Genomic DNA, 20,058 nt, shown 5'->3' with positions numbered 1-20,058 from the left:
TAAAAGATATTACTGTATTAGAATATAAATGTAAATATTGCTTTCCAATCTCCAATCTTAAATATAAAAATCTAAGTTCAAGATAACAAAGTTAGCCCTTTGGATGTTAGTTGTTATCTAGCACTTATTTCTAGACTTCAGTCTAGTACTCCTAGTCAGGACTAAATAGAAATTAATCTTTAAACTTTCTGGAGGATAAGGTTCTCCTGGGAAGTACAGGCTTGAATCAGTGCTCCTTTTTACCTATTTAAGAAGCATTGGGGAGGTTCAGAGAGGTTTTGAATTACTAAACCTCATGCAACTGGTTCTTCATTTACTTTTCTAAATAACTTATGTAGAGTTTTGTATTCTGAAAACTGTATCCACATATATTTTCTCAGATGAAGCTCACAAGATCCACCTGAGGTGGGTGGGGCAAAGTATTTTTATCTCTATTTTATAGATGAGGAAACCAAGGCTAAGGGGCTTGCCTAGGATCTACTTGGTAAGTGGTAAGCCAGTATTAGAAACCAGGTATGGCATGATGTCACCAATGACAACACAGGTCATCCCTGATTTTACTCTTTCCCCTTAGAAGAATAACAACAGCTACTCAAGAACAAGACACAACTGAACAAATCCTAGAACATGGGGGTGGGAGGGTGAGGCTGAAACATCCCCTTGCACCACACAGACCAAGAGTGACTACATTAGAAGGGTAAGAAAAGTTGCGACATGTTGACCTCATGGTCTCTCCCCCAGGCCAGTGCATTACCACATAGAAAGTTCTCCCTTGTTCCTCCAGAGAGAAAAGAGAACCCAGGGGAGACAGCCAGTACCCACTCCCTGCATTGTGGGTCACGTTGTGGGATCCCCTACTCTGATCTTGGCCCACAGTGATTGGAGGGGAATCTGAAGGACTCAGCCAATTGGAGTTTTACAGATGGATCTTGGCAGACTGCAGTGCCCAAGTGATAATCCCAAATAGCAGCTTTGCTCATCTGCAGAACCATGTTGGTGGTTCCCTGATGAGGGACCTTAGTGAATGCAGATCTGCCTGATTTGGCAAATAAGGATTTTGACAAGCTCTTAAGCCTGATTTGCTCACACACCCAAGAAAGGTTTTGAGTCAGAGCTTTGCTTGTGGAGAGCATCTCTCAGGCACATCTCACTGGAGAGGCTAGTGGGAGCACCTGAAAGCTGTGAAGACCAGCAACACTTGAGTGAAGAAACAGACAGCAGGGGCTGATCCCCTTGAAGCAAAGACAGTACTAGGTAGAAAAGGTTCCTGTGCTATACACACTGGCAAAAGAATTAATTCATAGCCAAGGCTGATGCCAATGGCAGACAACAGTTGGATAAGACTACTGGTTTGGTTTTCTATACAAGCTAATTGTGGGATGGACTCCTGTTATCTGAAGTCACCCAACTGGAGAGCCTGTTTTGGAACTTGAAATTGAAGGTTACCTGGAGTAACCCCTCCCCACCTCACCCAGGAAAAGGAATTGAGACACAGTCCCATCCACTGTGACTCCTTCAGTGGGACCAGAGGATAGGAAAGAACACCCAGAATCTGTGAGGGCCAGTGGTACTCAAACCAGGAGAAGGGCAGCAGGGTTGATAGTTTCCAGAACAAAACCAGTGGAGCTCTTTGGCCAGGGAGCTTAGGGCTAGGGTTGGCTTCAGTCAAGACAACAATCAATTTTACCAACTCTAGCTGCTACTTCTGTTGCACCTGGGCAGAGAATTTAATTCATAGTCCTGCTTATTATGGGATATAGTCTTCACCCTGTTTGATCAGGGAAACTAAGAAGCATAAAGGAAACTTTGTGCCCATTCAATATCCCAAATTATAGGGGCACTTGAAAAAAGCAGAATTCGTGACTATTATCATGTGCAGAGCAAGACCACTTGGCACAGCCAACTCTAAATTCATTCAAGGAAGCAGGGTCTACTCAAGGGAAAGTGCTCTTGGGAATAACATAAAAGGCATAAGCCTCTCAGTAAGGGACAGGATGGAAACCAGGGACTGGGTCTTGAGAGGATTTCAGTCAAATGGTTTGGCTGCATCAGGAGAGGTTAGTTAGGAAACTCATACTCTGAGGCTCAAGCACACCCCAGATGTTCACCACATTCCAGGTCTGGGTACAGCAGATGCTTTACAGACACTGTCCATGTGTGGTTCCAGTAGGAAGTTCAATATACTGCCCATGCCAGGCCCTCTCTGTCCTCTCTGCCAGGGCCCCAGCCTGCTCCCCTGTGCTCATGTTCCAGCCCCTTAGCTGGTGGTTTCCTTCCCCATGATCAGAAGCCATTTTTCTCACAGGTTTTGTTCCTGGAAGGCGATCCGCTCTTATTTCCAGTACAGGGGGAAGAAGGTCAAGGAGAGAAGAGGTTTTCCTAAACCCGTGTACAAGTACCCTCCGTTGAGTGGAGGTAAGCTCCACCAGGACTCACAGCTCCCTCCTCTTACAAACAAGACTCAAGGAGGGAAAAGGAGGGCCAGAGGCCCAACCACTAGGGTATTTCACAAAGGCTTCACAACAGGTGTTTTCTGGAGTGGAAATCTCATTAACTCAGGCCTCAGAGGGCAGAGCACTCAGGGTGAGGGTTCATGGACAATTTTCATGCTAACAGAAGGGGGCTCTGCCTGCCTTGGGCTTGCAGATCACAGTCTTCTAGGGGTCTTAACGGGGGTGGTAAGACTCATATCCACAAAGAACAGGTGTGATATTTCCCACTCTGGTCAGTTATGCAGAGTAAGGCTAGAAATCAGTCAGATTCTGATTGGTGGCCCGTTATCCAAATTAGGCTAGAAGTCAGGTTCCTATTGGTGCAATAATACACATATCAAATGAAAAGTTAGTGAAGCAATGATTTCATTTCTGGGTGGTTTGAGGTGGACTGGCTTTGTTCCAGTTCCTTGGTTAAGGTGGATGTTCTGAGTATTGTGGTATGGACATGCTTGGGGCCCAACACTCAACAACTCCTGGCACTGTTTTAGTTACCCAGACTCAAGTGATACAATTATTTCTACATGAATACACAAACACACACACAAACACTTATATTGTTAAACAAGAAAATTAAAAGTTGACAGTATGATTTTAATGTAGTACATACAGTGTGTCCTCACTTGTCAACAGTAGAGTCTTGGAAATTAGAAATTGAAGTGAAATGATGTATAATGAAACCAGTTTAACCATAGCCTAGTTGAGATAAACAAGAGTTAAGTTGCTAGAGCATATTTCTACTCACAAAAACATCACTCATTTCTAAATCAAGACTCCAGACACTTCTAATGTGAGACAATCATTTGTGTTCACTCATTCATTCATTTCCAGCCTGCTTACTTCAGTTCAGGGTCTTGAGCAGCCACAACCTATTCCAGCAGCTCAAGGCACAAGGTGGAACCTTATTTTGGACTGGACATTCTTCCATTTCAGAGTGCATCTCTCTCTCTCTCTCTCTCTCTCTCTCTCTCTCTCACACACACACACACACACACACACACACACACTACTGCAACTGGGACCACAGAGACATGCTAATGAACCTAAAGTACACATCTTTGGGATAGGAGTGGACGCCAGAGTGCTCAGAGAAAACCTGCAAGAACATGGGGAGAACATGCTAATTCTATACAATGGGCCTGGCTGGGAATCATTTATTTTTTTTCTCATCAATGTTATAATGAAATGATGTTATTTAAGGACCTGCTGTGTGTGTGTGTGTGTGTGTGTGTATTTAGATATATCACTTTAATGAAAGCATGGGAAAATCTTCAAAATAAAGGTAGTGTTAATTGCATTATTGGATTACTGGTGAAAAGTTTATATAATTATCACCAACAGCTCATTAATGATGCATTATTAATATGTATTACTCATATGTATATAAAATACATGTTTTTCTTAGCCCAGAGCAGTTAAACTCAGTCCCTTTCCCAATACCTGCACTAAGACAGGCACTTGAACAAAAGGGAATTTTAAAGAAAGGGGGATGGTGCCTGGGGCAGTCTGGTGAGAGCAAGACTGGATTTTTTCACAGTGAAAAGTTCCGGGAACCACAGAGAACAGGTCTGTGAATCTGGAGACAGTGCAGGAATCAGAGCAAAGTATAGAGCTAAGAAGGAAGTCTTTAAAACAGCAGAAACGCTCCCAAGATAGAGCTGATCTTTCTGTTGTTTCAACCTTGAGACCTAAATTCATCTCTGGCTTTCCTGAACAGTCAGGAAAACAACTCCAGTCTTTTCATATGTGGTTCAAAATGTCCTTGTGGGTGAATAGGATGGGGCAAGGTAGAGGAGAGAATGGAATAATAAGAGGATAAGGGGAGGGAAGTGGCAGCCAGGGTGGGCAAAGATACTCATAGGAACAAGAAAATGTCCTTGATTGGCAGCCAAGAACTCCCAGTCATTCATTCATTTCTCATGCTGAGCTCAAGGAAAGCAAACTCCCAAATCTTTTCTGGTATTGAAAGTTGGAAGATGGCAAGAGAATGCTCTGAGTTGAGGGGTCAGGCCACTTGGGTTTCAGACCTAGAGAACCATTGTGTTCCCCAAGGGCACTTGGGCATTTTATTTCCCTCTCAGCCTCAGACTCCCATTGTGAGATACAGAGATTTGAATTTAAGTAACATTCTATCGAACATCCTGTAATCCAAGGAATATTAAACAGAAGTGCTCTTGCTTACTTAGATTAACTTTGTTGGGTGTTGTGAAGTTTTTTTTTTACCCCCTCTTTCCTTCCACAGGAGACAACCCCATCTTAAGATTCACCTTGCTCAGAGGGGTTGAGTGGTTTCGGCCTCAACAACGTGACATAATAGCAGTCCAAAATTGTAAGTTGGAGTTCGAATACAACTAGTATCAAAAGGGTGACTCTAAGTTCAGCTTGGCCAATCTCCTTGTTACAGAGCAGGGAGAGGGGTACCTTAGAACCCCCAAACCTGTCTGCTCTAAATGGGTTCTGCCATTCACCACATCAACACAAAATATGTAAAACTTTAATGGAAAGGAACTTTAACACAATTAGTAAACAATACAGAAATGACAAAGAATATAGTTTCTAAATCAAGCATCCAAAGTCACATCACCTCGTGGATAAAAGTCTACCCAAAAGGAAAAATACCGGATGGTCTCACTCATAGCAGGAATCTAGAAAACTTAAATAAGGGACTAGGAAAAAGAATAACTATAAGAAAGAAAATATCAAAATCAACAAATAGGAGCAACATGGCGGCGAGGAGACGCTGCGAGTAAGATCTCCCATTAAAAAAAGTTAATAGGGAGGAAAAGCGGCAGGTCCCAGTGAGAACTGGGACACGGAAGATAAACGGACGACTCCAGCAAACTGCCCGAAGAAGAAAGAGGCCATAAAAGAGGACCAGAAGGGAGGGAAGCGCAGAACCCTGCTCCCCTCCCCCGCCCACAGAGGCGGCACTCTCCGACCGGCAGACAGGAGGGAAACAACAAACCAAAACGGCCAACAAGAAAAACGGACACAGCAAGTGGGACTGTGAGTGGAAAGGAACTATTTCAGCCACCACACCCCGTGAACGGGAGCTGAGGCGAACCCTGTAGGATCCGCCGCAGAGGTGAGCTCCAGGCGCCATTAAAGAGAGCCCCGCCCCCCAGGAGGAGACCAGCACCAGCACACAGCCCCGGCCGCCCGGTAAGCTTGCGCGGAAAGTGGCGCGGATCCGGACCGGATCGCAGCTGCCCAGGTCCCCGCGCCTGCGACCTAGGCTTGCGGGGAGACGGCGGAGGCCCTCCCTGAGTGAGCAGGAACAAGGCGCCCAGGCAGGGGAGCGGGATTCAAAAGGCGCCATTCCCGCGCCACTGATCTGGGCTACAGCCCGCGTCCTGGAACTGAGGGCTTTGGAACTGAGACCCGGGGCACGAAATTAGGGGCGTGGGTTCCCCACGACGGTGGGGCACAAGGCAGACACAGCACCCCAAAGCCGTTGAGGTGTACCCTACCATCCCCGCTCTGCTCCCTGTCCCACGGGGTGGAAAATCAGCTCCCCAAGGGCTCTAGGAGAGATCTCTGGCGCCACCTAGCGACTTGACCCCAGCACAGGCTACTGAAGGAGCTAGTGGCCAGCTGGGGAGTTAGCCCACACCGGGCCCCTTCCGAACAAGTAGTCTGAGCCCACAGGGAGAGCGAGCACCCACAGCCGGGGCAGACCAGGCACGCAAAAGAGTGTGCCTGAGACCAGACGCGCAGGGAGTGTGTCCCACATCACCATTTTAGAAGAGGGACATTTCTTCAGTAAAGACTACCTGCAGAAGGCTTCCTCAGGAGCCAGAGGTGAGCGGGGGAAGTTCGCCCACGCCAGACCCCCTCTGGCCTGCAGTCTAAGCCCAGACGGGAGCAGGAACCCACCGCCGGGGAAGACCAGGCGCACAGGGGAGTGTGTCCCCACATCGGCATTTTAGAACAGGGACCCTTCTCCAGTAAAGGCTGCTTGAAACTGACAGATGACTCCTGGAAGAACCAGAGGGGAACAGAGAAGCCCACCCAAGATGCCGGCCAGTCCCAACAACACAGTGTCCCAACGCATACGGCAAATTAGAAAACAGACAGTAGGGAGGAGAAGAACCACACGCAACCTAGCAACTCTCCAGAGAAAAAGCACACCACAAAAAGAAAGCCAGCCCCCAGATTGCAAAGACAATAACTTGGAAGAATTTCTGAGCCTTCCAGAAAGAGAATTTAAAATTGCCGTGATTAAAAAACTGACAGAAGTCATAAAGGAAAACAATGATAAGGGAAAAATAATCAACGATCAGAAGAATGCAATTGAGTCCCTAGAGAGGGAAAACAATGGTCAGAAGAAAGAAATTGAGTCCCTAAAGAGGGAAGTAAAAGAAATGCAGGAGATCAAAGAATTAATGGAAGAACTAAAGAATTCTGGGAAAAGCAATGAAAGCAGAATAGATGAAATGGAAGAACAAATAAGTAATCTTGAAGACACAGAAATAAAAAGAACCAAAACAGAAAAGGAAAGAGAAGTACGAAGGAAAAAGAACGAAGAAAGACTTCGGGAACTATCTGACTCCATGAGGAAAGGAAATATAAGAGTTATAGGAATACCAGAAGGAGAGGAGAGAGATGTAGGAACAGAGAAAATATTCAAAGAGATAATTGAAGAGAACTTCCCAAATGTGAAGAAGGAGCTGAAAATTGATATACAAGAAGCAAGAAGAACACCAAACTTCCACGACAAAAGGAAAAATACAGCAAGACACATAATAGTAAAGCTCCCAAGAATCCAGGACAAGGAAAAAATAATGAAGCTGGCAAGAGGGAAGAAACAGATAACATTCAAAGGAAAACCAATCAGGCTGACATCAGACTTCTCCGAAGAAACACTACGGGCAAGGAGAGAGTGGAGGGACATAGTCAACAGACTCCAAGAAAACAGCTGCCAACCAAGAATACTCTATCCCGCAAAGCTCTCCTTCCTCTTTGAAGAAAGAATATGGACCTTCCCAGACAAACAGAAACTCCGGAATTTCATTGCAACTAAACCCCCACTCCAAAAAATACTACAAGGAGTCCTAAAGCCAGAACCGCAGAGGGACGAATAACAATGAAAGAAGGCCAAAAAAAAAAAAAAAGTTATTAAAAGAATAAATAAATAAAATCAAAGGAAAGACAAACACAATGGCAAATACAGATGTTAACATATCAATATTAACTCTAAATGTAAATGGACTAAACTCTTCAATAAAAAGACACAGAGTTGCAGCCTGGATTAAGAAACAAAACCCAACCTTTTGCTGTCTCCAGGAAACACATTTAGCTATAAAAGATAAAAATAGGCTCAAAGTTAAAGGATGGAAAACAATCCTACAAGCAAATGGACCAAAAAAGAAAGCAGGAACAGCTATACTTATATCAGATAAAACAGATTTCAAACTCAAAAAGATAAAAAGAGACCCCAATGGTCACTACATTATGATCAAGGGGACAATACTTCAAGAAGAAATAACACTCATTAACATATACTCACCAAACGAAGGAGCACCAAAATATATCAGACAACTGTTGTCCTCTCTGAAAACAGACATCAGAGAAAACACATACGTAGTGGGAGACTTCAACACACCACTATCAACAATGGATAGATCAACAAGACAAAAAATAAGTGAAGAAACCAAAGCTCTAAATAAGGACCTAGAGCAATTAGGCTTAACAGACATCTATAGAACACTAAACCCCAAAAAAACGGAGTACACATTTTTCTCAAGCGCACACGGATCATTCTCCAGGATCGATCACATACTGGGGCACAAGACAAACATCAACAGATACACCAAGACTGAAATCATATCAACCATCTTTTCTGATCATGAAGGCATCAAACTAGAAATAAACCATAAAAAGAAGGCAAGGAACTTTCCTACCTCATGGAGATTAAAAACCACACTACTGGAAGACCATTGGACTAATGAGGAGATCAAAGAAGAAATTAAAAAATTTTTTGAATTGAACGACAAGGAGGACACCAATATCCTAAATGTATGGGATGCAGCAAAAGCAGTAATAAGAGGAAAATATATAGCAATAGAAGCTCACATCAAGAAACAAGAAAGAACGCAAAGAAACAACCTAATCTCGAAGCTCAAAGATCTAGAAAAAGAACAACAAAAAAACCCCAAAACCAGTAGAAGAAAAGAAATAATAAAAACCAAAGCAGAAATAAATGAAACTGAAACTAAAAAAACAATCCAAAAGATCAATGAAACCAAGAGCTGGTTCTTTGAAAAAATCAATAAAATAGACAAACCCCTAGCCAGGCTCACAAAGGAAAAAAGGGAGAAAGCACAAATAAACAGGATCATCAATGAAAGAGGAGAAATCACAACGGACACAGCAGAAATCAAAAGAATAATCAGTAACTACTATGAACAGTTATATGGAAACAAGTTTAACAATCTAGAGGAGATGGACAAATTCCTACAACTCTACAATCACCCAAAGCTAGATAAAGAAGAAATAGAACACCTAAACAGACCAATTACAATTAGCGAAATTGAAATGGTAATCAAAAACCTCCCCAAAAACAAAAGCCCAGGACCTGATGGATTTACAAATGAATTCTACCAAACATTCAGAGACGAATTAGTGCCTATCCTTTACAAACTCTTCCAAAAAATTGAGAAGGAAGGGACAATACCAAACACGTTCTATGAAGCCAACATTACACTAATACCAAAACCGAACAAGGACAACACAAAAAAGGAAAACTACAGGCCAATCTCCCTAATGAACACTGATGCAAAAATCCTCAATAAAATTTTAGCTATCAGAATCCAACAATGTATCCATAAGATAATTCACCACGACCAAGTTGGATTCATTCCAGGGGCACAAGGATGGTTTAACATCCGAAAATCAATCAACGTTATCCAACACATCAACAAAAAGAAATATAAAAACCATATGATAATATCAATAGATGCTGAGAAAGCTTTTGACAAAGTGCAACACCCATTCATGATAAAAGCCCTTGAAATTCTTGGGATACAAGGAACATACCTCAACATCATAAAGGCCATCTATGACAAGCCAACAGCCAGTATCATTCTCAATGGTGAAAAGCTGAAAGCAATTCCATTAAGATCTGGAACAAGACAAGGATGTCCACTCTCACCATTGCTTTTCAATATAATACTGGAAGTCCTAGCCAGGGCAATAAGACAAGAGAAAGACATCCAAGGAATCCAAATAGGAAAAGAAGAAGTCAAACTATCACTATTTGCAGACGATATGATATTATACATAGAGAACCCCAAAAACTCCACAGAAAAGCTAATTCAACTCATCAATCAGTTCAGTAAAGTGGCAGGATACAAAATCAACACGCAAAAGTCAGTAGCCTTCCTATACACAAACAATAAATCTGAAGAAGAAGAAATCAAAAAGACCATCCCTTTTGTTATTGAAACAAAAAAAATCAAATATTTGGGAATAAATCTAACAAAAGAGGTAAAGGACCTATACAAAGAAAACTATAAAACACTGTTAAAAGAAATAGAAGAAGACACAAAGAAATGGAGAGACATCCCCTGCTCATGGATTGGAAGAATAAACATTATTAAAATGGCCATCCTTCCAAAAGCAATATACAGATTCAATGCTATTCCAATCAAAATTTCAATGTCATTCTTCAAAGAAATAGAACAATTATTGATGAAATTCATATGGAATCACAAAAAACCCCGAATAGCCAAAGCTCTCCTGAAAAAAAAAGAAGGGAATGGAGGCATCACACTCCCAGACTTTAAACTATACTACAAAGCCATAATCATCAAAACTGCATGGTATTGGAACAAGAACAGACATACAGACCAATGGAATCGAATAGAAAATCCAGAAATAAACCCACAGATTTATGGTCAACTAATCTTTGACAAAGGAGCAAAGAATATGCATTGGAGCAAAGAAAGTTTGTTCAATAAATGGTGCTGGGAAAACTGGGTCGCTACATGCAAAAGAATGAAGCTTGACCACCACCTCACACCATACACAAAAATCAACTCAAAATGGATTAAAGAACTAGACATAAGACCTGAAACCATAAAATATATAGAAGGAAATATAGGCGAAACACTACGTGATTTGCACATCAAAGACATCTTTACAGACACATCACCCAAAGCAGTGATAGTGAAGGCAAAGATAAACAGCTGGGACTACATCAAATTAAAGAGCTTTTGCACAGCAAAAGAGACAATAACAAAAACAAAGAGAAACCCCACCAACTGGGAGAACATTTTTGCACCCAACACTAATGATAAAGGACTGATCACAAAAATCTGCAAAGAGCTGATGAGACTCAACAACAACAAAGAAAATAATCCAGTCAAAAAATGGGCAGAAGAGCTTAAAAGAAACTTCTCTGAAGAGGAAATACAAATGGCCAACAGGCATATGAAAAAATGTTCAACATCACTTGTCATCAGGGAAATGCAAATCAAAACTACCATGAGATACCATCTTACACCAGTGAGAATGGCACATATTAAAAAAGCTAGCAACAACAAATGTTGGCGAGGGTGTGGAGAAAAAGGAACTCTTCTGCACTGTTGGTGGGAGTGCAAACTGATCCAACCACTGTGGAAAGCTGTATGGAGATTTCTGGACCTACTAAACATAGAGCTCCCATATGATCCAGCAATTCCACTCCTAGGTATTTACCCAAAGGACACAGAAACATCAATTCCAAACAACACCTGCACCCCTATGTTTATAGCAGCACTGTTTACAATAGCTAAGCTTTGGAAACAACCCAAATGCCCAAAAATAGATGACTGGATCAAGAAGATGTGGTACATATATACCATGGAATATTACTCAGCATTCAAAAAAGATAAACACATGCAATTTGCAGCAACATGGATGGCGCTGGAAGGGATCATGCTCAGCGAAATAAGCCAAAAAGAAAAAGAAAAATACCGGATGGTCTCACTCATAGCAGGAATCTAGAAAACTTAAATAAGGGACCAGGAAAATGAATAACTATAAGAAAGTGAAAATCAAAATCAACAAAAAACTATGAACCAGAGACACTTTTAGGGGGGCGGGGGTGGGAGGGGAAGGATTGGGGTCAGAATGGGGGGGCTGCAATTGTATGGGGAATATAACAATAAAATTTATAAAAAAAAAAAAAAGAAGACAAAAAAAAAAAAGAAGGAGATCAAAGGATGTTAAATAGCAAAAAAAAGAAAAAAAAATCAACAAATAACTATGAACAAGAGACACTCTATGGGGGGTGGGAGGCAGGGAATGGAAGGCTTGGGGTAAAAATAAGGGGGTTGTAATTGTATGGGGAATATAAAAATAAAATTTAAATTAAAAAAAAAAAAGTCTACCCAAAAGGGATTGGTCCAGAGCAAGGCCCAAAAGCCTGCCACAGTCTAAAGAATCTTTCAGTGGGGACCCACAGAAAAGGATCAGAAACAACCAGACAAGTCTGGAGGAAAAGAGCAAAATCAAAATCAAGATAAAAGCTGCCATTGTCACCTCCCCATGGGTCTCTCACCCACATCTGTTTCAACCAATCCATGACCAAAAGGCAAGTGCAGTTACTTCACGTATCTATCTGCTCCATGCACCTCCTCCAGGTCTCCTTCTTGCTCTCCATCCTACTTCCTTCCTCAGTCTCTTCCCCAGCTTCTTCTCTTCCCTGCTCAGCTCCACTCTACTTTGGGCTGGGCAGGGAACCTGGAACTTCCCCTAGTCCTGGGGACTGCCCTGTTACATCCTTAGTGACCAGAAGAAGACTGAGACCCCCAAATATGAGGTGACTTGTTCAGCATCACAAAGCCTATGAGTGGCTGGGCAGGAATTGGGAAGGGTCCTGGGTATAGCTCTCATTTGAATAATCTGAATAATCATGTCTTTGGGATTCTTTTCTAATCTTTTGAAGACAAATGCCTTAGATTTCTCTATATTTCTACTGGTCCTTTGTTCATTTCCAGGTATGCTGGGATATCTTTATTAGAAGAAAATCATACCATCCTAAGTGTTAATTTCCCCTCCCACTGAGAGCAAATGCTACTTGAACAAGACCCCAGCCCCATACCTCCCACTTCCTGATTCTCTTATCCCTGATAAGAGAATTCTCTTATCTCTTATCTCTGATCTTTTATCACCGGTCCTAGCCTCCCATATTGTGGCCTTGTGATATCATTTTTCTTCCCCATAATCAGCCTCAAGGATTCAAATCTCATTTGCCAGCACTAAATCTGCGTTTGCTTCTACATGATATCTCCCAAGACTTTTCTTTCTATCTAAATTGTCTTTCTATCCTAATTCTACTTCTAGTTTGAGGACTGCATCCTGCCTCTCACAGGCATGAATGCCAACATGCCTGGCCCATGCATTACATATGTCCCCTTCTTCCTTCATGGGGGTGCCCACTATGAAACCACGATCCATAGGATCCAAACAGGAAGACTTGTGATTCCAGTGTCCCTCTGGTCTACTCCTTTTCACTTCCCTGGGTCTATAAGGTTGACTTCATCACCTTTGCATCCAGATGACAAAAAACATCTAGGATAAAAAATATAGCAGCATCCAAACCAGGTCTCTTGGCTGTCCCTGGAGTATTGCTACTTCCCCTTCACACTCCAAACACCTGCCCTGGGGGTGTTCCTGGAAACTGTCCTGGAAACTTCCCAGACTGGAGGTCCTCCAATGACCTGTGTCCTGAGTTCTGATGCATTTTTTTTTCTGTGTTTATTTTTAGCTTCATCAAGCAACATGACCCTGACAAGAAATGGGCTTTCCAACATGCACTTGTATCCTGTCATCGGGTAGGCATGAGCTGGAAATCCTCTACTTTAATTCAGGGCTGGTTTGTCCAAGTGTACAATGAGAGGTGGGAGAAACTTCCCAGGGCCAAGACTTCACTCCACATGCTGATAACTCTCCTCACACAGAACGAAGACACCAAACCTGGCACTTCCAGAGACGCCTGTGCTCTGGGTAGTTCGGGAAGGGTTTCTCTGTGGGCACTCTTGCCCACCTCCCACTAGAACAGACACTTTTAAGAAACCACAGTCTTGACCCACCTTTCAGTAGAACACTATTACTGGGAGAAGCATCGGAGGCGAGCTTTTATTGTCACCACCCCTAATATTACTGTACTTCAGGGTAAGGTATATAAGATGGGAAAGAAAGAGGAGCTATCATGATAGACAAGATATTGACAATAAAACAAAATGGACTTGAGTTTTCCTTACTTCTGTACAAGCATCAGAGTGAGACTGAAGCTAAGTTAGGGTTCTGGAAGAATCCTGAGAGGGTACTGGAAAACATAGCAGAGTAGTGTCAAAGAGCTGCTTGGTCTGCGACCCTCAACAGATGAAGAAACTGACAAGGCTGAATGTTTCCACACTTTCTGCAAGTCCAGAGAGGACTTGGAGCTTCAGGGTACATGTGTCAGTGCTGGTGCCTGGGAGACAAGGCAGGTACTTTGCAGCTCTTTGTACAGAAAGGTAATGTGTGGCTTTAGAGGTAATAAACTCTTGGGGAAGAAGGTGAAAATAAAAATGTAGAGGAGGGTCTCCCTGGTGGCACAAAGGGTTAAGATGCAGCACTAAGAAGCTATCCTCAGTCCCTGTAGCACGAGTTCGATCTCCAGCCAGGGAGGTGACCCACATGGCGCAGCAGACCTCTCCTGTCTTGCCCGCTGCTCCCCTCAGCAGTGTGTTTCAGACAGTCTGCCTGTTCTGTTCCCCACACTGTTTCTAGTGAATCCTCTTACCCCTGCACCTCTGGCCTGTACCCCAGTTCTTGTATGCATAAATACACAAATCTTTTTTTAAAAAAAGAATGTAGAGGACTCTATCTTGCAGGCAAAGGGTTTGGGTTTGGGTTTTGACATTGGTTTTCCTAAAGTGAATGATGGCAATGAAGCAGCAGAGAGCACAACTCCAGTTCCTCAGCACCATGATCACTCACCACTGTTTTCTTTCCCTTTAGAAGAAAGGTATCCAGTATCAAAAAGGAGAAGTAATCAAGTCAGACCCCCAGCAGAGGCACATCATCTCTAGGAAGCCTCCTGACGCTGATGGAATCTTTTCTGGTCAGAAATGAAATGCCCTGGTGCCATTTGCTGTGGAGAGATCATAGGGGTGACAGCTCAGACACAGGCTCTTGGGACTAGATGGCAGTGGGTAAGATGTGGGCAGAGAGTATGCGCAGAAGAACATCCACCCTCTCCAAGCTAAAGAGTTCTATTGGAGACCATCTCTCCACTGGGAGTATATAGCAGAACACCTTGCTCTTGAGGTCAGGAGGCCTGGGTTTGAGTCTCACTCTGCAGCTGCATGGCCTTGAGTAAATCCCTGGCCCAGGGTTCTTTTTTTTTTTTTTTAATTTTTTTTCATTACATTCTCTTTTTTATTTTATATATTTTTACATTATTTTTCATTTTTGCACAATGTATGCATTTTCATCTTGGTTATAGTCCCCATACAATTCCTACCCCCTTTATTTTGACCCTAATCCTTCCTCCCCTCCCCACCCCTGTAGTATGTCCCTGGTTTATAGTTGCTTGTTGATTTTTTCATACATTCTGTTGCTCTCTAGATGATCTGTTTTCAAACTGTACTCTATGGATGTGCTTCACAGGTGTAGGTGTGTGGTTGGCATGAAGGAAGGGTTGAAGGGGGGAGTTTAACCCCTCACCTTTGCCATCATCACTTCTTTTAATTGCAGCAGCTCTTTCACCAGTTCAGGTAGTCACATTTTGCACAAGATTTTCTTTTTCTTTTTTTTTTTAATAAATTTTATTTTTATATTCCCCATACAATTGCAACCCCCCATTCTGACCCCAATCCCTCCCCTCCCCACCCTCCATAGAGTGTCTCTGGTTCATAGTTTTTTGTTGATTTTGATTTTCACTTTCTTATAGTTATTCATTTTCCTGGTCCCTTATTTAAGTTTTCTAGATTCCTGCTATGAGTGAGACCATCTGGTATTTTTCTTTTTCTTTCTGGCTTATTTCGCTGAGCATGATCCCTTCCAGCGCCATCCATGTTGCTGCAAGTTGCATGTGTTTATCTTTTTTGAATGCTGAGTAATATTCCATGGTGTATATGTACCACATCTTCTTGATCCAGTCATCTATTTTTGGGCATTTGGGCTGTCTCCAAAGCTTAGCTATTATAAATAGTGCTGCTATAAACATAGGGGTGCAGGTGCTCTTTGAAGTTGATGTTTCTGTGTCCTTTGGGTAAATACCTAGGAGTGGAATTGCTGGATCATATGGAAGCTCTATGTTTAGTAGGTTCAGAATTCTCCACACAGCTCTCCATAGTGGTTGGACCAGTTTGCACTCCCACCAGCAGTGCAGGAGAGTTCCTTTTTCTCCACAACCTCGCCAACATTTGTTGTTGCTAGTTTTTTTAATATGTGCCATTCTCACTGGTGTAAGATGGTATCTCATGGTAGTTTTGATTTGCATTTCCCTGATTACAAGTGATGTTGAACATTTTTTCATATGCCTGTTTGGCCCAGGGTTCTTGAAGGAATTACATGGAAAATGTGTCCCGATGGCTTGGAACACTCTAGAAGCAGGGTGCTGTTTTTATCAACAGTTACAGATGGGCTCTTTTAATGCTAGATCTCCTACCTGGCCAAAGGAAAAGGACAACTGGAAATTATTCAATGATTTTCATACATTGTCTTAGCAAATCCTTACAATGCCAGTCAGAAATCATTAATTTTTATTTTTTAAGATTATTTATGCACACAAGAACTAGGGTACAGGACAGAGGTGCAGGGAGCTAGAGGATTTACCACAGACAGAGTGGGGAACAGAACAGGCAGACTGACTGAAACAAACTGCTGAGGGGAGCAGCAGGCGAGACAGGAGAGGTCTGCTGCACCATGTGGGTTGCTCCCTGGCCGGGGATCAAACTGGTGCTGCGGAGGCTGCAGATAGCTTCACAGTGCTGTGTTTAACCCCTTGCACCACCAGGGAGGCCCCATCATTAATTTTTAACTAGATGAAGAAATAAACACACACAGGAGGTTATTGGCTTTCCCAAAATCACTAGGTTGTCCATGACAGAGACTGAATTAGAACATTCCTCTTTTCATCTTCCGGCCAGTTCTCATTCTATCATCACCATCAATCCTACTTTTCATACTAAAGGAATACTTACCAGGAGTTCTGCTCTTTTGCCCATAGATAAAGACACTCTTTGGGTTTTTTTTTTTTTTTAAGAAAATTTTTGAGCTAATGGTCTAAACTATTGTGATAGTTTCAGCATGATAAGACCCATTTTTGTCTTGGAGAAAAATCAGGAGTTAAATGACAGTTGGCATGTTCAAAAGGAGCCTTCTACTTGAGATAATTCAAGAGAGTTGGCTCCTGACTCACTGGGGCCACTGGCATCTAAGGGAAAGGGCAAGGGAGAGGCCCAGGGGCGGAAACCACCTCCTGTCCCAATAGTCAGCGTCCATTGCTACCATAACCAATTTATAGAAACTTCAGGGCTTAAAACACAAATTCACACCCTCACATTCTGTAGGTCAGAAGTCCAGGACTTGAGAAGATAGGGTGAAGGAATTGGCAGGACTGTGGTCCTTTCTAGAACTCTTGGGTAAATCTGTGCCCTTGCGTATTCAGGATGTTGGCAGAATTCTGTTCTTCCCTTTATAACACTGAGGTCTTATTTCCTGGCTGATTGCCAACCTATATTTTTTTCCTTATTAAAAATGCCTCACCTCCTTAGTGGCATATACATTGATCATCTGACCTCAGTCCAGGTTTCCAGATTTTTTTCTTGCCTCTGCCCAACATTGCATTGTACCCTCCACTAACACAAATGTCTAAAGTGACCTTGAATTTCTTGTCCACTGCGTCATATGAGACCTCACAATGTGTTCCCACCTGGCTTTCTCGTCTCATGTCTCATCTCTCACCCTTTCCTCCTGCAGCACCGACCCCTCCCCACTTGGGGACACTTTGCCTCACCTACTACACTATCTCCTTTTATCAGGCAAAGACAATGTTCTTCATTTTTTGTACCTGACTCAGTGAATTGCAGATAAGATTAATTGCTCCATAAATACATGTTGAATGCTTGAGTAAATGACATGTGCTGGGTTCTGGTGGCAGAGGAAACAGAAGGTGCTGTCTATGGCTGTACTGAATTTGCAGTCAGTTACCTTGAGGTCATGGTGAACTAGAATAGACAGCATTGTTTAACAGAAAGTCAGTAATCACAGTTGTCACTAGCACAATATGAAGAAAAGACCAGGTTTTCCCTCTGAAATTTTTTCATGGTCTTGATGCTTTAAGAACTTTTTAATTTTTTAAAATCTCTTTTATATAACATTAAATTACTAGTATCAATACTGGTATTTTACTGTGTTCATAATTCATTAAACTTTTTAAATGAACGAAACAATTATAACCCATTTCAGATATCTAAATAATATTAATTTCCCCCCAACTGTATAAATTAAACTTTTTTTTTTTTAGGAGATTAACACAACCCATTCAGACTAAAGAATGACAAAAAGATGCAGAGGAAAATAGAGCAAGAAAACGGAAAGAGATCTGTCTTCCCCCCCTCAGGAGCCTTTTCAGTTTTGTATCGGGGAGTGACACAAAAGTATAAAAAGACATACAATGTCTTTTCCTTTCTACAAAAGTATAAAAAGACATCTGATGTTCATGCTGAGTGCCTCCAACTAACCCAAGTGTTGCTGAGGAGGAGGGGGCAGCTCGGGTGTGCAGGATGTGTGCAGGAGAGCCAGTCCTCACCCCTACACTTCAGCCAGCGCTGCAGTTCATTGGCCAGAATAAAGAGTCTATCTTCACAACTCATGAGTCTCCCATCTTCTATATAAAGAATGGGGTCCAGGGCTCTCAAGGTCATTTCCAATGGAATAGATTGTAGAAATATTGCTTTCCATCATGGATCAAGTGCATGGGCCAGCCAGACTCTGACCCATGGTCCTACCCTCATCAACAGAGGACAGACCAGGAAACCCTGCGGCCATTCTTTAGAGCTCAAGTTTTTCCACAAGGCAGACTGGTTTTAAGTCCCCTCTCTACTCCTGAGTAACTTTGTGATCTCCAGAAAATTACTTAACTCACATGTGTGTGAAATGGAGATGATACTGTTGACCTCATATTGTTGTTTGAGGACTAAAGATATTTTGGGCAAGTTCAGATTAGGGTGGCGGGCATTAGCTGTCCTTTCCACACTTTTCCTAAACTTCTCAGAACATGAAGGAAGTAACTGACCAAGAGTAGTAGAGTTGAAAGATTAAATCATGAGGGAATTCTGAATGCGTTTTCTCTGAGATACATCCACAAATCTACTTAATTTCAAATGCGTGTATACTCATTTCAAGGATTCTATGTTAATGTTTACTGTTAATAGGGGGTAAAAAGATTTCCTCCTGTGTTTTCAGCACATACACACCCTGAGCCCTTGAGATTAATGACCCCTTCAAAATATTAGCAACCCCATATTGAGCACCTACTATGTGAGAGCAGGGATGGAATTACAAGACTTATTTCACAAGTTGAACTCATGGATCTATCTATCTAGAATCTTCTTGCTTCTTGCTTGGACAACTTCTCAGAAGTCAGTTGCAATTCATATCTTTGCTCCTCCTTTTCTGTAAGGTGTTTTATTCCTTTGGCTACTTTCAAGATTTTTCTTTATCTTTGATATAATGTGCCTAAGTGCAGATTTTAGCTATTATTCTTCCTGGTGTTCTCTGAGCTTCCTGGGTGCCACTTTAGTGTCTGGCATTAATTTCAGGGGACTCCTCACTAATGCTCAAATATTTATTGTGTTCCTTTCTTCTCTTTCTGGTCTTCCCTTTACATGTATGCCATACTCTTGTAATTGTCTCACTATTCTTTTTTATTTAATTTTATATATTTTTTATATAATTTTTCATTTTTGCAAAATGTATGCATTTTCATCTTGGTTATAGTCCCCATACAATTCCCACCCCACCCCCCTTGTTTTGATCCTACTCCCTCTTCCTCTCTGCCCCTGTAGTGTGTCTCTGGTTTACAGTTGCTTGTTTGTTTTTGTTTTTTTGTTTTTTTTAAAGATTTATTTTTTTTCTAATTTATTTATACAAGCACTGGGTACAGTCAGAAGCGCAGGAGGGTGAGAGAATTCACCAGAGCCAGAGCAGGGAGCAGAGCAGGCAGAAGGACCGAAGTACACTGCTGAGGGGAGCAGTGGGCGGCAGGAGAGGTCTGCGCGCCATGTGGGACCCTCCTCTGGTGGCCGGGGAGCAGCCGGGGATCGAACCAGCACTGCAGAGGCTGCGGGCAGCTTCGCAACCCAGTGCTCAACCGCTGCGCCACCGGGGAGGCCCAGTTGCTTGTTGATTTTGATTTTTACTTTATTGTAATTGGTTCTTGATATTCTGTTTTCCTTTTTCCAGTTTATTTTTCTCTTTACCTTTTCATTTTGGAGGTCTCTAGTGACAAAATGGGGAAAAAATCCTCAAGTTCAGATTCTTCCCTCAGCCCCATCGAGTCTACCGATGTGCCTGTCAAAGGCAT

At 42.3% G+C, this 20,058-nt stretch overlaps 1 protein-coding gene across 1 annotated transcript in view; it reads left to right on the top strand.

Annotated features, from left to right (window-relative positions):
- RGSL1 (regulator of G protein signaling like 1) overlaps positions 1–13,316 on the top strand; it is a gene marked incomplete at both ends in the record, with an annotated part of 55,638 nt that extends 42,322 nt beyond the window's left edge. The window contains 3 exons of the mRNA XM_084250050.1: positions 2,306–2,415; positions 4,735–4,821; positions 13,246–13,316. Coding sequence (XP_084106176.1) covers positions 2,306–2,415; positions 4,735–4,821; positions 13,246–13,316 — 268 coding nt within the window. The remainder of the gene's footprint in view (positions 1–2,305; positions 2,416–4,734; positions 4,822–13,245) is intronic.
- Between the last annotated feature and the right edge of the window lie 6,742 nt (positions 13,317–20,058).

This window comes from Talpa europaea (assembly GCF_964194135.1).
Source record: "Talpa europaea genome assembly, chromosome: 12".
In the NCBI taxonomy this organism is placed as follows: Eukaryota; Metazoa; Chordata; class Mammalia; order Eulipotyphla; family Talpidae; genus Talpa; species Talpa europaea.
Note: the sequence above shows the minus strand (reverse complement) of the source record. Positions and strands in the feature narration are given on the sequence as shown.